Source organism: Penicillium diatomitis (genome assembly GCF_028827545.1).
Source record: "Penicillium diatomitis strain IBT 30728 chromosome Unknown utg000001l_segment0_segment0, whole genome shotgun sequence".
Lineage (NCBI taxonomy): Eukaryota > Fungi > Ascomycota > Eurotiomycetes > Eurotiales > Aspergillaceae > Penicillium > Penicillium diatomitis.
The window spans coordinates 1,184,393-1,198,755 of record NW_026623173.1 but is presented as its reverse complement, the minus strand read 5'-3'; the positions used below and the strand labels follow the sequence as shown (position 1 = coordinate 1,198,755).

General features: G+C 52.2%; 3 protein-coding genes across 3 annotated transcripts; all 3 read right to left on the bottom strand.

Annotated features, from left to right (window-relative positions):
• Positions 1–332: 332 nt before the first annotated feature.
• On the bottom strand, positions 333–5,106 carry N7539_000352 (uncharacterized protein; the record flags this gene model as incomplete). The annotated part of the gene is made up of 2 exons (XM_056929956.1): positions 333–3,614; positions 3,679–5,106. The coding sequence occupies 2 exons, from the start codon at positions 5,104–5,106 to the stop codon at positions 333–335; spliced, it is 4,710 nt and encodes a 1,569-aa protein (XP_056794249.1).
• Positions 5,107–8,593: 3,487 nt separating this feature from the next.
• N7539_000351 (putative chromatin assembly factor 1 subunit A) lies at positions 8,594–10,725 on the bottom strand (the record flags this gene model as incomplete). The annotated part of the gene is made up of 3 exons (XM_056929955.1): positions 8,594–8,693; positions 8,773–9,923; positions 10,000–10,725. 3 exons carry the CDS (start codon positions 10,723–10,725, stop codon positions 8,594–8,596), a joined length of 1,977 nt encoding a protein of 658 aa, XP_056794248.1.
• Positions 10,726–11,932: 1,207 nt separating this feature from the next.
• N7539_000350 (uncharacterized protein) lies at positions 11,933–13,021 on the bottom strand (the record flags this gene model as incomplete). The annotated part of the gene is made up of 1 exon (XM_056929954.1): positions 11,933–13,021. The coding sequence occupies one exon, from the start codon at positions 13,019–13,021 to the stop codon at positions 11,933–11,935; it is 1,089 nt and encodes a 362-aa protein (XP_056794247.1).
• Between the last annotated feature and the right edge of the window lie 1,342 nt (positions 13,022–14,363).

The following is a 14,363-nucleotide window of genomic DNA, read 5'->3' as shown; positions in this document are numbered from 1 at the left end:
CCCATTTTGTTCAGATCTACGCAGAATATATCCTATGCCCTATTCGACATCACGCCAAAGCAAAGATGATCACCCTAGAGGACCACAGAAAGTGTATAGGGTAGAAATGATGACATCAAAAAAAAAGGGGTATCAGTGTATGCATAGAAAGAATCAGACGAGATCAAGGCCTGCCCTGTCGCATCCAGAAGTAGACAAATAGATGTGCAAGAAACAAATGGGTATGAAGTCAAGAATAATAAGACGAAAATTAAGCGCGATGGAAAACATAGTCCTTCAGAGACATGAAGACTCAAAGATGTAAGTCGATGACACAATCAAAGCGCGACTTCTCATGCAATAGAATCAAATTCCTCTCGTTCGCGAAGCCGATTGCGTGCAAGGATGTCCCCTCCGTTGGCTGAAAGCTGCATCCAGTGTAGTGCCAAGCACATGCTCTGCGGATCGGACTTGGAATCCTTGTCGCGCCGATACATCATTTCAGCCTTGAATGTATCACGCGGTCGAGTCAGAGGCAGTGTGACGCGTTGCAGTCGTTCGGGATGAGTTAAATAGAGAATGGCCAATTCACGCTGCGCGATGGGATTCCCCTCCTTGGCTGTAATAATCCACATCTCTGCTGCATCGTCGATAGCATGAACCGGTCGTGAGTGAAAGCCTGCGCCAGGAAGGGGATGTCGTCGCAGGAGCTCTTGAGACACAATTCGATCGGCAACCTCCACCATACCGTGACAAGCTTCTTCTTTGAGGCTCAGAGCAGCCAGACCGAATTGAAGGAATGCGGTTTCGCGATCAGATTTAGCGAAATACTCCGTGGGCACAAAAGCAGATATGTACTGCAAGTCACGAAAGAGTGTCTTTGGCTTGACATCAAGAATCAGTTTTCGTAAGGTAGCAACGATCTTTTCCTCCGCAGGAACATCATGAGTGGAGCGAGTGGACCCGAATGGAAGAGATGCAGCTGGAGCCATTGCCGGGATCGTGGTATCTGCCTGCAACAGCGAAGGTATGTCAAGGTCCGTGAAACTTCGTCGCCCAGTGCATGCTCGGGAAAATGTCTTGGACCCTCTCCCGTTGCCTTGACCGGCCTTGGTGGCCCGTCTAATTGTTGAGTCATTCTCTTGCACAGGTACCAAAGAGGCTATCACCATGGATCGCAAGTCCCTCAATGCGTTAAGCTTGACTAGTGGATTGCCATGACGCGAGAAAGTATCGAGCAGACGGCGGAACGCATCTTCATATGAAAAGCCAGGGAAACCATCTTTGTCAGATCCGCCTCGCAGGTGTCTAGACACGTCTGCGGATGGGCCCTTTTGTGTAAATCTCCAGGAGCGGTCGAGGGATCGACTTCGTCGTGCTCCGCTTGACTGACGCTGCTTTTCAAAGTGAGATCGCTTTTCGTAATCAGAGTAGAACTTCTGAAAAGATGCTTGTTTTTGCATTTGAGCCTTGACCGGTGGGTGGCTTAGGTAGCGGGCGAACCAAGCGTCCGTTTCGCTACCACAGCTCCACACTGGTGAACCCAGATCACTCAAAAGAAGGCTTGTCAGGTGCTGGCGGAGGTCCTCTATGAATTCGTCCTTGCCCTGCACTTTACGCTCGGCACGGCGAGGCTGGCGCATAGCGCCATCGCTGATCATTGAAGGAGGTCGAGAGTAAGCGGTGGAAACACTGGCCGCATATGTGGAGGGGCCTTGATGTGCTGACCAAAATGAACTATGATTATCACTTGTGGTTGTTGTTGTTGTTGACGCAGCACGGCTGGGCGATCCCCCCATTGATGAAACTTCAAACGATGGTAGGTCACGATTCGCTCGGTAACTGTCTGAAAGAAAGCTTTGGATGGAGGGTTTGCGTCCGATAAGCGGCGACAGGTCGGGGGGCCGGTTGTAAGCATCGGAGACGGAAAGATTAGAGCCGAAGAGATGGTGCGAATGAAGATGGTCATCACTGGCTCCAGTGGAGGGCCTTGGCGTCGTTGGTATGGAAAGCCCTGGGAAGGCCCGACCAGCGTGGCCTTCGTAGCTAACGCGCTCTCTTTGAAACAAATCGCTGGCCCAGAGAATTGGGGCCTCTGCCATAGTTTCACCTACCAATCGATTCACGCTTATGCGTACCTCATAGCAGAATCGATGAATCCGCTCTTCTCCCTTGCAAAAGTTCTCGATATTGCTGTGGGCCAGCCACTTACGGGTCAAATCGACCTGTTCATCAGACAACTTCCGAGGACCGCCTTGACTGCAGGGTGCAGTCATCATTTTCAGGACTTGAACCTCAGGCTTCTGAAATAATGAGCTTCCAAGAGAGCGCGTTCCAAACCTGGAACGCGAATATTCGGGCAAATCAGTGGTCTGTGGGCGGGCAGTAGGGATCATCGTCAGGGCAGTAGTGACGTGCCGCGCCTCCTCATATCGCATGGAGTTTTTCACCTCGGTCATGTACCACATCTTGATGCGAATCTTGGTCACGACAGCCATGAGAGATTTGACTTGCGCATGAAGCCGATGCAAGCTTTGATCTATAAACAAGAGCTCCATTTCGCATCGGTCGATCACGTCAATAGATTTCTCAAGCGAGCGCATGCAGCGCTTGTGCATAGGCTCAAGAATCCAAGCGTCACTGTTTGAGCCGTCCGAGAGTGACTGTCGACGCAACTGACGTGTCAGGTTCCACCAGTAATGCGCATTAACGAAATCAGAGTTGTTCTGAGCGGAGAACATGGCACGATTGAAACGCCCCCTGAGCGTCGCCAATGCTATCTTGGGTTCAAGAGCATCTTGGTTCACCTCACCCGCTTGATGGCAGTGGTCCTCGTTGATAAGACGTATTACTGCATTGTGCAAGGCTTCATCGCCTTCCGCCTGGCCGTGATAGTCGAAGGAAGAATCTCGGTCACTACTCATCCTCGAATATGACGGCGTGATAGTGCTCGCAAGTGCACTGTCTTCAGAAGCGACGGACAATATTGTCCAATTCTCTTCAGCAGGATGATCCATCGTAACGCGTCCATGTCTCTCATCCAGATCACTTAGCTCGAAGCGAACACGCGCAGCAGCTTGAGAGATCTGGTCTTCTGAGCGAGCCATATGAGACGAATTTCCATGAGCGATACGCCCAAGTGCAGTTTTGGCAAATGTATTTCCAGTTGACGTTGCAGATCGCAGGCCGTTTGTAGCTTTATGCATTGAGGCGCCGGTGAACCCCGGCGTCGGATCGACTGGAGATCCTGGAGTTGGGAAGAGAGCATCCAGCAAGGTGACGACATCGGCTGAAGATAGGAGAAGGAAGTTTGGTGTTGAATCGTCGCGATGTGCGCAGTCGGCGCTAGACTCCGTTTCGCAGGAAACTTTCGCAGACGACGGCTGGGAAGAATGGTTGACATAAAAGCGGGAAAGCATGTTGTCCACATGAGCTTTTATTGAAGGGCGGAGTACGGAAACATGATGCCTGTGCGGATTGGATAAGTGCGAGTTCGACTGGAGGCTGGGACAGAGTGTCACGAACATTGATCGTAGGACGGCGTAAATTTGAGAATACGCGCGAAGTCCCACTTGTCCAAGTAGCTTCTCCCGAGCGTCTTTACGTATGTGAAAATCGAGCAACAGCCCATGCGCCTAAGAAAACAACAGAATGTCGAGTCAGCCTAGGATCACGAAGAAGAGAAATCAAAAGTCATACCTCCGGATAAGTCAGGGCACTGTAGAGAAATTTGGGAAAGAACCACTGCACAAAGAGATATTCAAGAAAACGGCTGCGGCTGTCAGGTGAATCCAGTCTTCCCAGGACTTCCCGAGCAAATTGAAAGACTGCAGAAGGAAATCCACAGTCTGGATCGTCTAGAACACGGAACAGGCCGTCCACTGCAGAGGCAAAGAATTCCTCGGCCACATCAGTACGCAATGGATCCAAGGCTTCCGGCGTGAAATCCAAACCAGCAGGGCTAGCTGTGTGTTCCAGGAGAAATGCGCCTCTTTGCAGGATGTCCATCAGGTAAAGCTCAAACTGAGGCCGGGCTTTCCAAATGCCGTGCGTAATTGAGGACAAAACTTGACCAACTAAAGGATAGAATTTACTGCTGCCCTGGGATATTAGTTGCGCGCAGACAGTTGACCACACATCCAGCCTCAGTCTGGACTCGGCAGACTCGGAATCCAGTTGCGCAGTGAACACATTACAAAACAAAATGGTCAGCGGGTCCGTCCGTTCAAAAGCATACACATAGTTCTTGAAAGAGGCAGATGTGGTTGAAATTCGGTTCATTGAATACTGGCCGCGGACCCGAGAAGACGAGGATGTGGCAGTAGAAAAGGAAGAAGGGAAAGCAGGGTCTCCAAAGTCCAAGGAAGAGGCTGGGGAGATAAATGTGGCCAGTTGAGCGGATGTGAAGCTGCGGAGACGATTAACCAAGAATTGGGGATCAGAGCGAACTCGATGCAAAATATCCAATAAGTCCGTCCGGGATTGGGGGCTCAGCTGGTGAAGAAAGTCCATGGAAGAATGACGGCCAGCGTCTAAGGAAGGACTTGATTCATCTGACCAGTCCGCCTGCTCGTCGGCTCGCGCAGTGAAATCGCACGACTCCCGAAGATCCAATAGCGTTTGGTAGAGTGAGACAAAGTTGGACTTGTCTTCATGTTTGAGCGTTTCGATCAAGCCTCTTTGGACTGTGTTTCCCACGCGGATCATGCGCGACAAAACTCCGGTGGATACCTTGGCCGTACGCAGGCGAGATTCCAGGCGCTGTCTTTGAATCCGTTTCCGATGGCTTTGGCGATACCGCCGAGCAAGATCCTCGAACGTTATCGAAGGAGTATCGCAGCTCACTGGCTCCGAAAGCGATGCAGCCGTGGGCTCGACTGACGTGGGCTCGACCGACGCTTTCGATTCCCTTGGAGCAGCAGTGGGTGTTCCCAATTTGGGAGTGGATCGGGCCGTGCCATCCAACTCACCTGGGCCCACGGTTGGATCCGCTCTCCAGGCGGATTCTTCTGGCCTCACAACTGGCGCGGAGGGAGTCGTGCATGGAGATGGGGGCAGAGGCAGTGTTGCGGGGTTGATTGACGGTGAAAGTTGATCATTGAGCACATTGTGTTGACAAGGAGGCATCTGCGCGGCTGAGCGGGAGCAAAATGGGAGCAGAAGACCAGGTCAGATTGAGAAGACCAAGTACGGGGTAGAGTCGGGCATCCACCAACGGCAGCTGTGCTAAGACTAGTGGCGATCCTTTGCGCCCAAAATGATTTTGGAGGAGTAGAAGGAGACACAGACAACTCGGCCGCTTTGAGGACGAGGTTAGATGTGATAATCACTCACTAGGTGTTAAAACCAGCGGCGACAGAACTGCGCTGAATGGCAGGTGTGCCATTTCGCTTCTCGTCGTGACGACGAGCGAAATGTTCCAGTCGCGAGATGGTCCTGGCCGCAGCGGGTGGATGCTTATCGCATGATTCTATCGCGGGGTAGATCGCTGACTGAAGGATATAAGGCGATCGATGGGAAGAATGACAAGGTGGTGTACCGTTATTTGCCTCTCTAGATAGATGGATGGAGCTTTCGGATTGTCCACGATTTGGTCTGCGGAAATGACCGTCCTGATCGATTCAAGACGACCACTCTGGTGGACAGTCACAGGCAGGGCGCAGCAACGGGGAGAGCAGGGGCAGAGAGCGCAAAAGACAGGAAGAAGTCGGAGGTGGCAGCAAAGATGGATCGGGGACGGTCAGATCACGAGGAAGCACGAGTAGGGGAGGTGTGTGTGGGAGGTAAGTCGTAGTGGTAATGGAGGAGGTGTTGGTGCCAGATGGTGGCGGAGGGGGAGAGAAAGGATGATGACTGTAGAAAGGTTCGAAAATCACGCGCAGCTGAGCCGGCGAGATCATCAAATCGGCAGCGAGTTGTCACTGCAGTCCGAAGCGACTCGAAGCGGACTCTTGCAGACGGCTTGTCTCAGACCGATCGCAAGCTTGTTGTCAGTTGGTTGGCAGCGGCGTGGCATGCGTGGCCGACGTCGCCATTGTTGGGGACAAAGTACCGGGTACTTGGGGGTGTTTTTCCGTTCCAAGTTGAAGTTGCACGGAGGCTGGTCTTGGGAGTCTGACAGGTACCTCAATTTCTACAACACCGACTGTAGAAGTTGAGGTAGTATCTGACCAGTCCGCCAATCTGCATCAGTAGGTACTCGATCTTCATTTCTCATCGGCGTGAATGCGAGGGAGAGAGGAAGGCGTGCCACCACAGCACTGTAACTGAGTACTGCAGGTAGGTACCTGAGTACTTACCTGCTCTTAATTTCAAGCATTGAAGTATCATCGCTGCACAAGCTTGAGAAGTCTAGTGGTAGGAGTACTACGCTACAAGTACCACAACAGAAGCGTAGTACTCTTATAGGGTTGCTGGATCTCCAGCAGAGTCCGCATCTTCGATTGTTAATTGTAGAGGTCATACCTGGACTCGATGACTCCAGAGTCCAGACGGGCCAGACTGGAATCTCGAATACAATGCTTATGCGGTCTAGTTCAACCTCTAGTGGAGCGTACTAGAATCTTAGTCGTCGCCCATATTAAGTTGTTATCGAATCGGTGATGATACTTCTTGCTAGCCGAGCGACGCAGCTTATACGTGTCTACACTCGACAGTAAGTATACTACCGACTGGCAGGTTTTCGAGCGCTTCCAGCTCGTCTTCCATTCGAGTACCTAGGAAGAAATTGAATGATTTGAAGAGGCTGAAGCAGGTACCATGTTAAATGTTCACTCGAGTACTACTAGGAACGGTTACTAAGTGCTAATTAGTGACTAGCAGTTCGTACCTTAGTACCACGTACCTGACGTGATGAACTCAAACCCTCCATCTGTGCTATACATCTCTTTAGATAGGAGGTAGTCTTTCAGTTCCAGGATGCCTTTCTCCAGACATCTCATCAACCTCAACCCATCCACCTCTACCTAGACACCTCCTCCTCAACGTAAGCGCAAGATCATGATTATTTTTGACTCACAATAGATATTCCCAAAAATTCCTTCGCTTGACTTTTCCGACCGTATGAACCAGGCCGAAAGTAGGGAAACTACTGCTGATTTCTCGAAGAATACTACCATGTCCATCATGTACTACTACTGTCCAGTGTCCAGTGTCCAGCGGTCCACTAATGCAGCAATGATGCGCTGGCACTGCATGCAGGAATGAGGTGGACAGGGTTCCCAAGTGACCCGATGATTCGTCCACCAAACCCCCTCCGGAGGACCAAAGAGCGTCGGGAGTGCATCCTGGCGGAGGTCAGTACGCGGGTTGGCAAAAGTGGATCACTAGGTCCGTCTCTGGTGAGTTGTCGTTGGCTCGATCGGAGATTCAGAGAGAGGGAAAGAAGTAGAAGAAAGAAAGAGAGAGAGAGAGAGAGAGAGAGAGAGAGAGACAGGGGGTTTTCGAAAGAGAGCCACTCGATCGTCATACTGAGGTGTAGGATTTCGAAACCATGATGGGGATCAGGGAGACGAGAGGAGGAATAAGAAAAGTACCCTATAGATCGGAGAGACCCCTAAGTCTACAGTCTACAGTCTACAGTACCATGAGGTAGGTATACTCGGCACAAGATAATCCAGGTACTCGAGCACTCGGGGGTTGGTTGCTGGCATCGGCTAGCGTGCAGCAACTCAGCTGGACCCCAGCTGAGTGGGCGTTTAATCGTCCTGGACTCTGGGATCACGATCCTCCGACTTGATGGTCCACAACTGCACATAGCTTTCCCATGGATGTACCTAGACTGAAGAAGAATAAACTAAAGTACCGGACCGGCCCATAACAAGGTGCCGTGCCCTCACCGTACTCATAGTAGTAACTCATTGTGGCTAAGAAGCCATCCGAGGTACTTTGAACTGCCAATTTACTCTTGCGACCAGTTCATGTCTAGTCATTTCCTCAGCGATTGGGTTCATAACCGAACTCGGTCTTTCCCAAGCAGATCATTATTCACTTGGCCGCAATGAAGGTAACTTGTTCAAATAGTCCAGCCTCATGCGCTGGACCACGACATCAAGATATGCATATGGCCAGAGGCCACATGCATCTGGAGGCGCACTGCGTTGTCCGAATTTGACATCATCTTGAGCTAGGTGTCCTTCAGGATAAGAGTTAATTCGGGTCATGAATGTACTCTACTGCAAGTCTGCAGACCACCGTACGTGGCTCCGATCTCGGATGCTGCCCACGTTTCACACACCGTATCAACGCCACAAGGTTGGTGCAAACGAAGCCACCGGGTATACATCCTTGCAATCAGCTTACCTCCTACGGCAGGATGGTCAGAAAGTCACTAGTGACCAACAGCCAAGTATCGCCGCTGGGGCAACGAGGATCCAATTATTCTGAACAGCTTCAATATTCCAGGGCCAAAGACCCATAAATGCTGGGCGATAAGAGATCTCATCACTGGTCATGACAGTGTCGAGGGATTCCTCCGCAACACAAAAGTATTCAACAAGAACGCCCGTCCACCATGCAAATAACCCGAGGATCAACCAATCAAAACTGTGTAAGGGACTATGTTCAATATGACATCCCCAACAATGGAAGACTAACAAGAGCAAATGTGGGCATCTCAACGCCAGACCCATCTCTTGTCCGTTTCCTTCTGACCTACTCGGACAGCATACTGTTCCAATGTGGCCTTAAGAGTATCCTTGGCAACCTTGGGGAAGCTAGAGTAAAGCAGTGTCAGTCAATCCATCGATCAAGAACAGGGAATCAAGGAGTAAAGTAGGCAGATCGGGAACGAACCGTTTCTTCAAAATCTCAATAGTTCCAACTTTACTGAGATCACTGCTTTCAACAGCTGTCCGAAACTCAGGCAGCTGTTCTGGAGGAAATGGTTTTTTGACCTTGCCGTTCATGATGGAGCGCGCCGCATTGGCAGGGGTCGTAGTTGTGGGATTTGGAACACGAAAGACGTCAAGGGTACTCTTGCTGGGTGCATGAGCTGTTGTCGCATCGAGGAGCTTGGGTTTCTCCCAATAAGCTGTGGAAAAGGGGTCAATTGGGAAGCGGACCGCATCCGAGATGGTTTCGATTTGATACGCCTTCATCTCCGCGGTCACCCCGTCGGCAGCCCAGCACAGTCCAGTGCAGTTGGGCTCCAGATCTCCCACAATGAGTCGACGCTTCCCGCCGACTAAAGCATCATCTTCATCATCAAGGAACTCAGCCATATCATCGTCGCCATCGTCGCTCTCTTCATCATCGTTTTCAGAGTCAAGGTCTTCGCCTTCTTCTTCAGGCTCTTCCCACTCCGCCTCGGAATCATAGTCATAGTTCACCTCGGGTAAGCCTCGATGATATGGGTTGCGGGCAAGCTTGCGCGCAGCAACCTCACCCATGGGCCGGGTAAATGTGCCCTGATAAGGTGGTCGTACATCTTCACCGAATCTGAGTACTTTCATGGGCACCTGGCGGAGGGCCTTGTGGGCCTCCTCGGCAGCCTTATGCTGGTCTTGAGGATCAAGGTCCATCAGAGTTTCATCACCAGCATTCTGCATTCTGCGCAGAAGGTCCTTAACCGAAGGTCCAGAGCGGCCACAGCGCCGACGAAAGGGAATGTACTTGAAAACTTCGGATGGCCGAAATGATGGCTTGAAAGAGCTGTCGGTGCCAGTTACATTCAGTGTCGCGTCGATGGCCTGACGGACGTGCTCAAGCGCTTGTGGGTCGCGCTCAAAGCGATGCAATGGGGCAATTTGCGTGTGTGACTGCAGGAAAAATTCAGGGAAAGCCTTCTGGTAATCCGATAGATCAGGCCTTGTCGGATGTTGCTCGCCACTCTCAGTGGCGATTGAAATGGGGGTTTGCACAGTGACAGAGTTCTCCTCCGTTGGTGCAACTTTGGGGCGAGGAGAGGATGGTTTGGCGAAGAATGAGTTCAGCTTAGGTTGTGCCTGTGGAAAGACAATCTGTTAGGGACTAATGTGAAACGTATAATACGCATAAGAACGGTCTGCCAGCGGAACCTACCCTTTCTTTCTTCAGCTTTTCTTCCTCTTTCCGCTTTCTTTCTTCTTCCTTTGCGGCCTCTTTAGCAGCCCTTTCTTCGTCCTTGGCTTTTCTCTTTTCCTCGCGCTCCGCTTCCCTCTTCTTTTTATCTTCTTCTTTTAATCGTCTCTCCTCCTCACGCTCCTCCTCGCGCTTCTTCTTCTCCTCAGCCCTAAGTCGTTTATCCTCCTCCCTTTTAGCCTTTTCTTCCTGTTTTTGGCGCTCTCGTGCTTCCTTGTCCTGTTGCTTGAGATCCTGACTGACTGGGGAAAGCTTGCGCTTCTTTGAAGCCCGGGCTGAGCTTGAGTCCATCTTTACAGGAGACCCGGAGCCAGCCCTTTGTGAAGTCATGTCCCCCGATGAAGATGTGCACACGAGCAATGACCCCGTAGACCCTGGTATGGCCGCGGTTGGACCACTTCCTACCAGAATTTCTACACTGGGGGGTGCCCCCCACGGGGAGGCCGCCTTTTGCGTCTGTGTAGCTTCTTTGGCCGTCACTGAGCCTGCGGGATCCCGATTCTCCTGGTTCTCAGAGTCGTAAGGCACGATCAAGGCACGCTTGTGCACGGGTGATGATTCAATGGGGCCCTCGAGGTCGTGAATTGATCGTTTCCGTGGGCTTGACGATGGGGACACCGATAATGACTCTTGATTCTGTTGTGATAGGTCGGAGGGAACAGGAGATAAGCTCATGCTTGATTCCATTGAGGTGATTAGAGAAGGGGCACAGTGACGCGCTGTTGTGGCAGTGATTCTACCGCATCGGGCGTTATAAAATGCCTGATGAAGATCGAGGGCTGGGAGGCCTGAGAGTGAACGGCTCCTTGTAGAATGTAGATGTGTCTTGTGTGTGATTCGAGCAGATATTGGGCCAGTCGCTATTTCAAGGGCCACAATTATCCAATTGTCGAGGTCGTTTCGCTCGTTCTGGGAAGGGGGAAATTGTGGGTTGGCGGGACGCGTTAATAGGATTTCGCGCCGCGTCCGATAAGACACGTGCTTCATTAGTAACATTTGAGATAACGACCCAATATGCGGGAGCTTTGAAGTTCCCAGTGAAGATGTTTACTCGCGCAGAGTGTATTAAACTAGTTACGAGATATTTAGGCTGTCAGAATCCCATGGTTTACAACATGACTAGGATAGAAGATCCAGGACAGGAACATGGATGGAGCCAGGATTCAGTAATCTGCCGCCAAGCATTTGGGATATTCGGACAGCGTCCAAGACGAACCGATGTGGCATGGTCAAAGTTGGGCTCCGGCGGAATCGCCAATGATCGAGTCGTTGTGTGTGCATGACGACTATGGTCTTACGAACATGAACAGAACAAGGATTACGAATCTCAAATTGTGTACGTGAAAGATACATAAGACACGAAGACACAGCCGCTATTGAATTTGCTTTGCGCTACGTTGATGCGGAGCTGACTAGTGACTGAGACCGCTCAAGAGCCGAATGGTGGATTGGTGAAGAAGAGCTTGCAGAGCGAATGATAAGCCTGGGTATCACTCTTGGTAAACGAGAAGAGGTACCAGCACACAAAGACATGAGAGGGCACAGGTCGACAGGGTACCAAACACAAGGAAATAGGCGAGGATGGTGGTATCAAAGAGAGAGGGTCATCAAGACCGGCACCGCACGAGCGCCAGTCACATGGATTCGGGAGGAGGTATTATATGCAACAGCGTAAGAGATTAGACTTAGTGGTCACGAGAGATCTCGCAAGACATGACCAGATAACAGTGAGAAGAGCAAGGAAAGAGGTGGGGGGAAAAAAAGGTAGACATGAGAGAGAAGACATGGAAGGAAAAAAAAAAAAAGTAGAAACGCAACGCTGCGTAAAGGAAGAAAAAGAAGAAGAAAAAAGGTGAATCAAGAGACAGCTTCAGGGGAACTGACACCCCCGCTGTTAATCGCTGAGATCCGGATTGGCCACAAATAGTCGTACGTTGGTCATAGAGGTTGTGCGGTCGTCGACACTACCACGTCGTCGGAGATCGTCAGCCTTTTTGGCCTTGGAAGCAGCACTGGTCGCCGCAGTCGGGGCTTCCATATCTGGGACGACGTCGTTTTCACTACTGTTGGTGGTGTGCGTGGTCGCTGCATCATCTTTGAGGGAGGAGAGTCGGCTTTTCTCTTCGGCGTATTTCTCGCCCGAGGTGTTCTCCGACACCCCTGGAAGATCTGACTTTTCGTTGGGAGGAGTGTTGTTGCTGCCCATGGTCCCTGACGGACGCTGATAGCTACTGGAGACTCGGTTGCTGCCAAGGGAGCTCCGGCCACTGCCCGTTCTGCGGTGCATCATGCGTTCTTCGGTGCTGCGCGCATCGTCCTCCTCCTCGCCGATCTCGTTGGCACTCAGGCGAACCGGCACCCTTGCACTAACCAGATTGGATGGGGAAAAGTCCATTCCGGCTTTGGTACCATGTCGAATCTTGCCGCTCGCGATGGTGGATGCGCGACCGGATCCATGCACCTCCAGATACGCTCTCTTCTTGTCTCGCAGCGCTTGCTCGCGCATCCGGGCATCTTCGGGTTGCGCGCGATCGCACCACACGGTTGCTTTTTGTCGCCGCATGAGCGCCACGTAGCCGAGTTGAGAGCCGGCCGAGCGGTTCGACGCGCTGCGTCGAATATCCAATCCGCTTTGGGTCATGTGGCCGGTCGAATTGGTCGAGGTGGTGGTGCTGGACAGACGGCGTGAGGGAGGGAGGCCGACTGGGGGTCCCATGGGGTGCTGCATGGTGGGAGCACCGGAAACCGCTCCGTATGGCGAGGGCGCCACACCACCCGGAAGGACGTTGGAGGATGTGGTGCGAGTGTGGCTGTGGCTGGGTGGTGGGTAGGCAGACTGCGAGGAGAAATTGCGTCGCGGGTCCTGAGGCGGATAGGCGTATCCGGCACGCGGGTGGGAGATGGGTTTTCGGGCGGGGGGTCCCTGGTGAATCGGCATGCGAAACTCGGCGGTCATGGTCGTGGGCGGATAGGGAGCAGCCATGTAGGACTTCGCTTACGACCAGCGCGGCGGAGAGACACAGAGACGTGGGCGACCAAGAAGACTAAGCTAGCTCGGCTTACCAGCAGAGCAGGCTTGGTGAATGAAAGCGGGCCAGTGGACAGCGACTGTGTTGTGTGTGTATGCGCGACGACCCTGCTGGGATTGGCAGCAGAGGCTTGAGCCGATGGGTTGGAGAGGAAGATGAGAGAGGGGGAGAGAGAGAAGAGAGAGAAGAGAGAGGGAGAGAGGGAGAGAGGGAGTGGAAAGGCCAGGAAAGGAATGCCGTGTCTGGGAAACGCGGCGCGCGCGGCTAGCGGATGTAGAGATATCGGCGGGTTGCCGATGACACGGGATATAGCCTTTTGACACTTTGCTCAGGAGTCGGTGGTTGACAATTTCCTAGGTCTAGTCGTCACCTCGTCTGGGAGATGGGGTTGGGAGTATATCGTAATACTCTGGCTGACCACCGTCGGTTCTTTTGTCGCAACGTTTCCGTGGGAGCTTGTCTGCCGCTAAGAAACTCTCGGGGAGGGAGTTCGGACCGGGATGCTTATCAAGAATCACCGACGCTTTCGAAGACCATACGACAGTTGCTTTGAAGGCCCGGTAGGTAGTGTCCGTGCCTCGGGGATTGACCTTGAGAAGAGCAATTGACGAGCGGAAGATCAGAGGGCGAGTGAGATGGGGTTATTGGTGAGGTTGAAACGGAAGTAGGAGGAATGAGGAATGGAAGTCAGGGAAGTGTCGTGGAATGGAGGGACCATCGAAGACGGCGCTAGCACGATATGAGGAGGGGGGGGAGGGGATCACCGTCCGAATGGAGACTGGAGGCCAAGAGCAGCGTGATGGCCGAGAGAGTCGTAGTCGAGGTGCGCGAGCACGAGTGCGTGAGTGAGACAGACTGGGAAGTGGACGAGAGAAGATTTGGCGGCTGCGTGGGGCGGGAACGATTGGATGAGGCGGAAGGGGACGGACCTGAATCTGTCTCTGAAGGGCCCTGGGAAACAAAAAGAAAAGGTGGGAAAAGGTGGCCAAAGGTGCAGAGCGGAACCTGAAGTACAGTATTACAGTATTACAGTATCATAGTAATACAGTTCAGAGAGACTACGAGTACGGTACGACTGGTGTGGTGGTCGGACTAGGTCAGGTACTTGAAGAGTACCACCACTTCTGAAGTTCGGAGTCCTCCAACCTTGAACTCTGCCTGGTGGAGTACTTTCCTCCGGTTTCCCCCCACCGCGCAGTGCGTAGTGCGTATTCAGTACTGTGGCTCACTTGGGCCACTGGCCAGTGGCTACCTACACTCCCGGTTTTTTTCAGTGGTACCACTACCCACGATTCC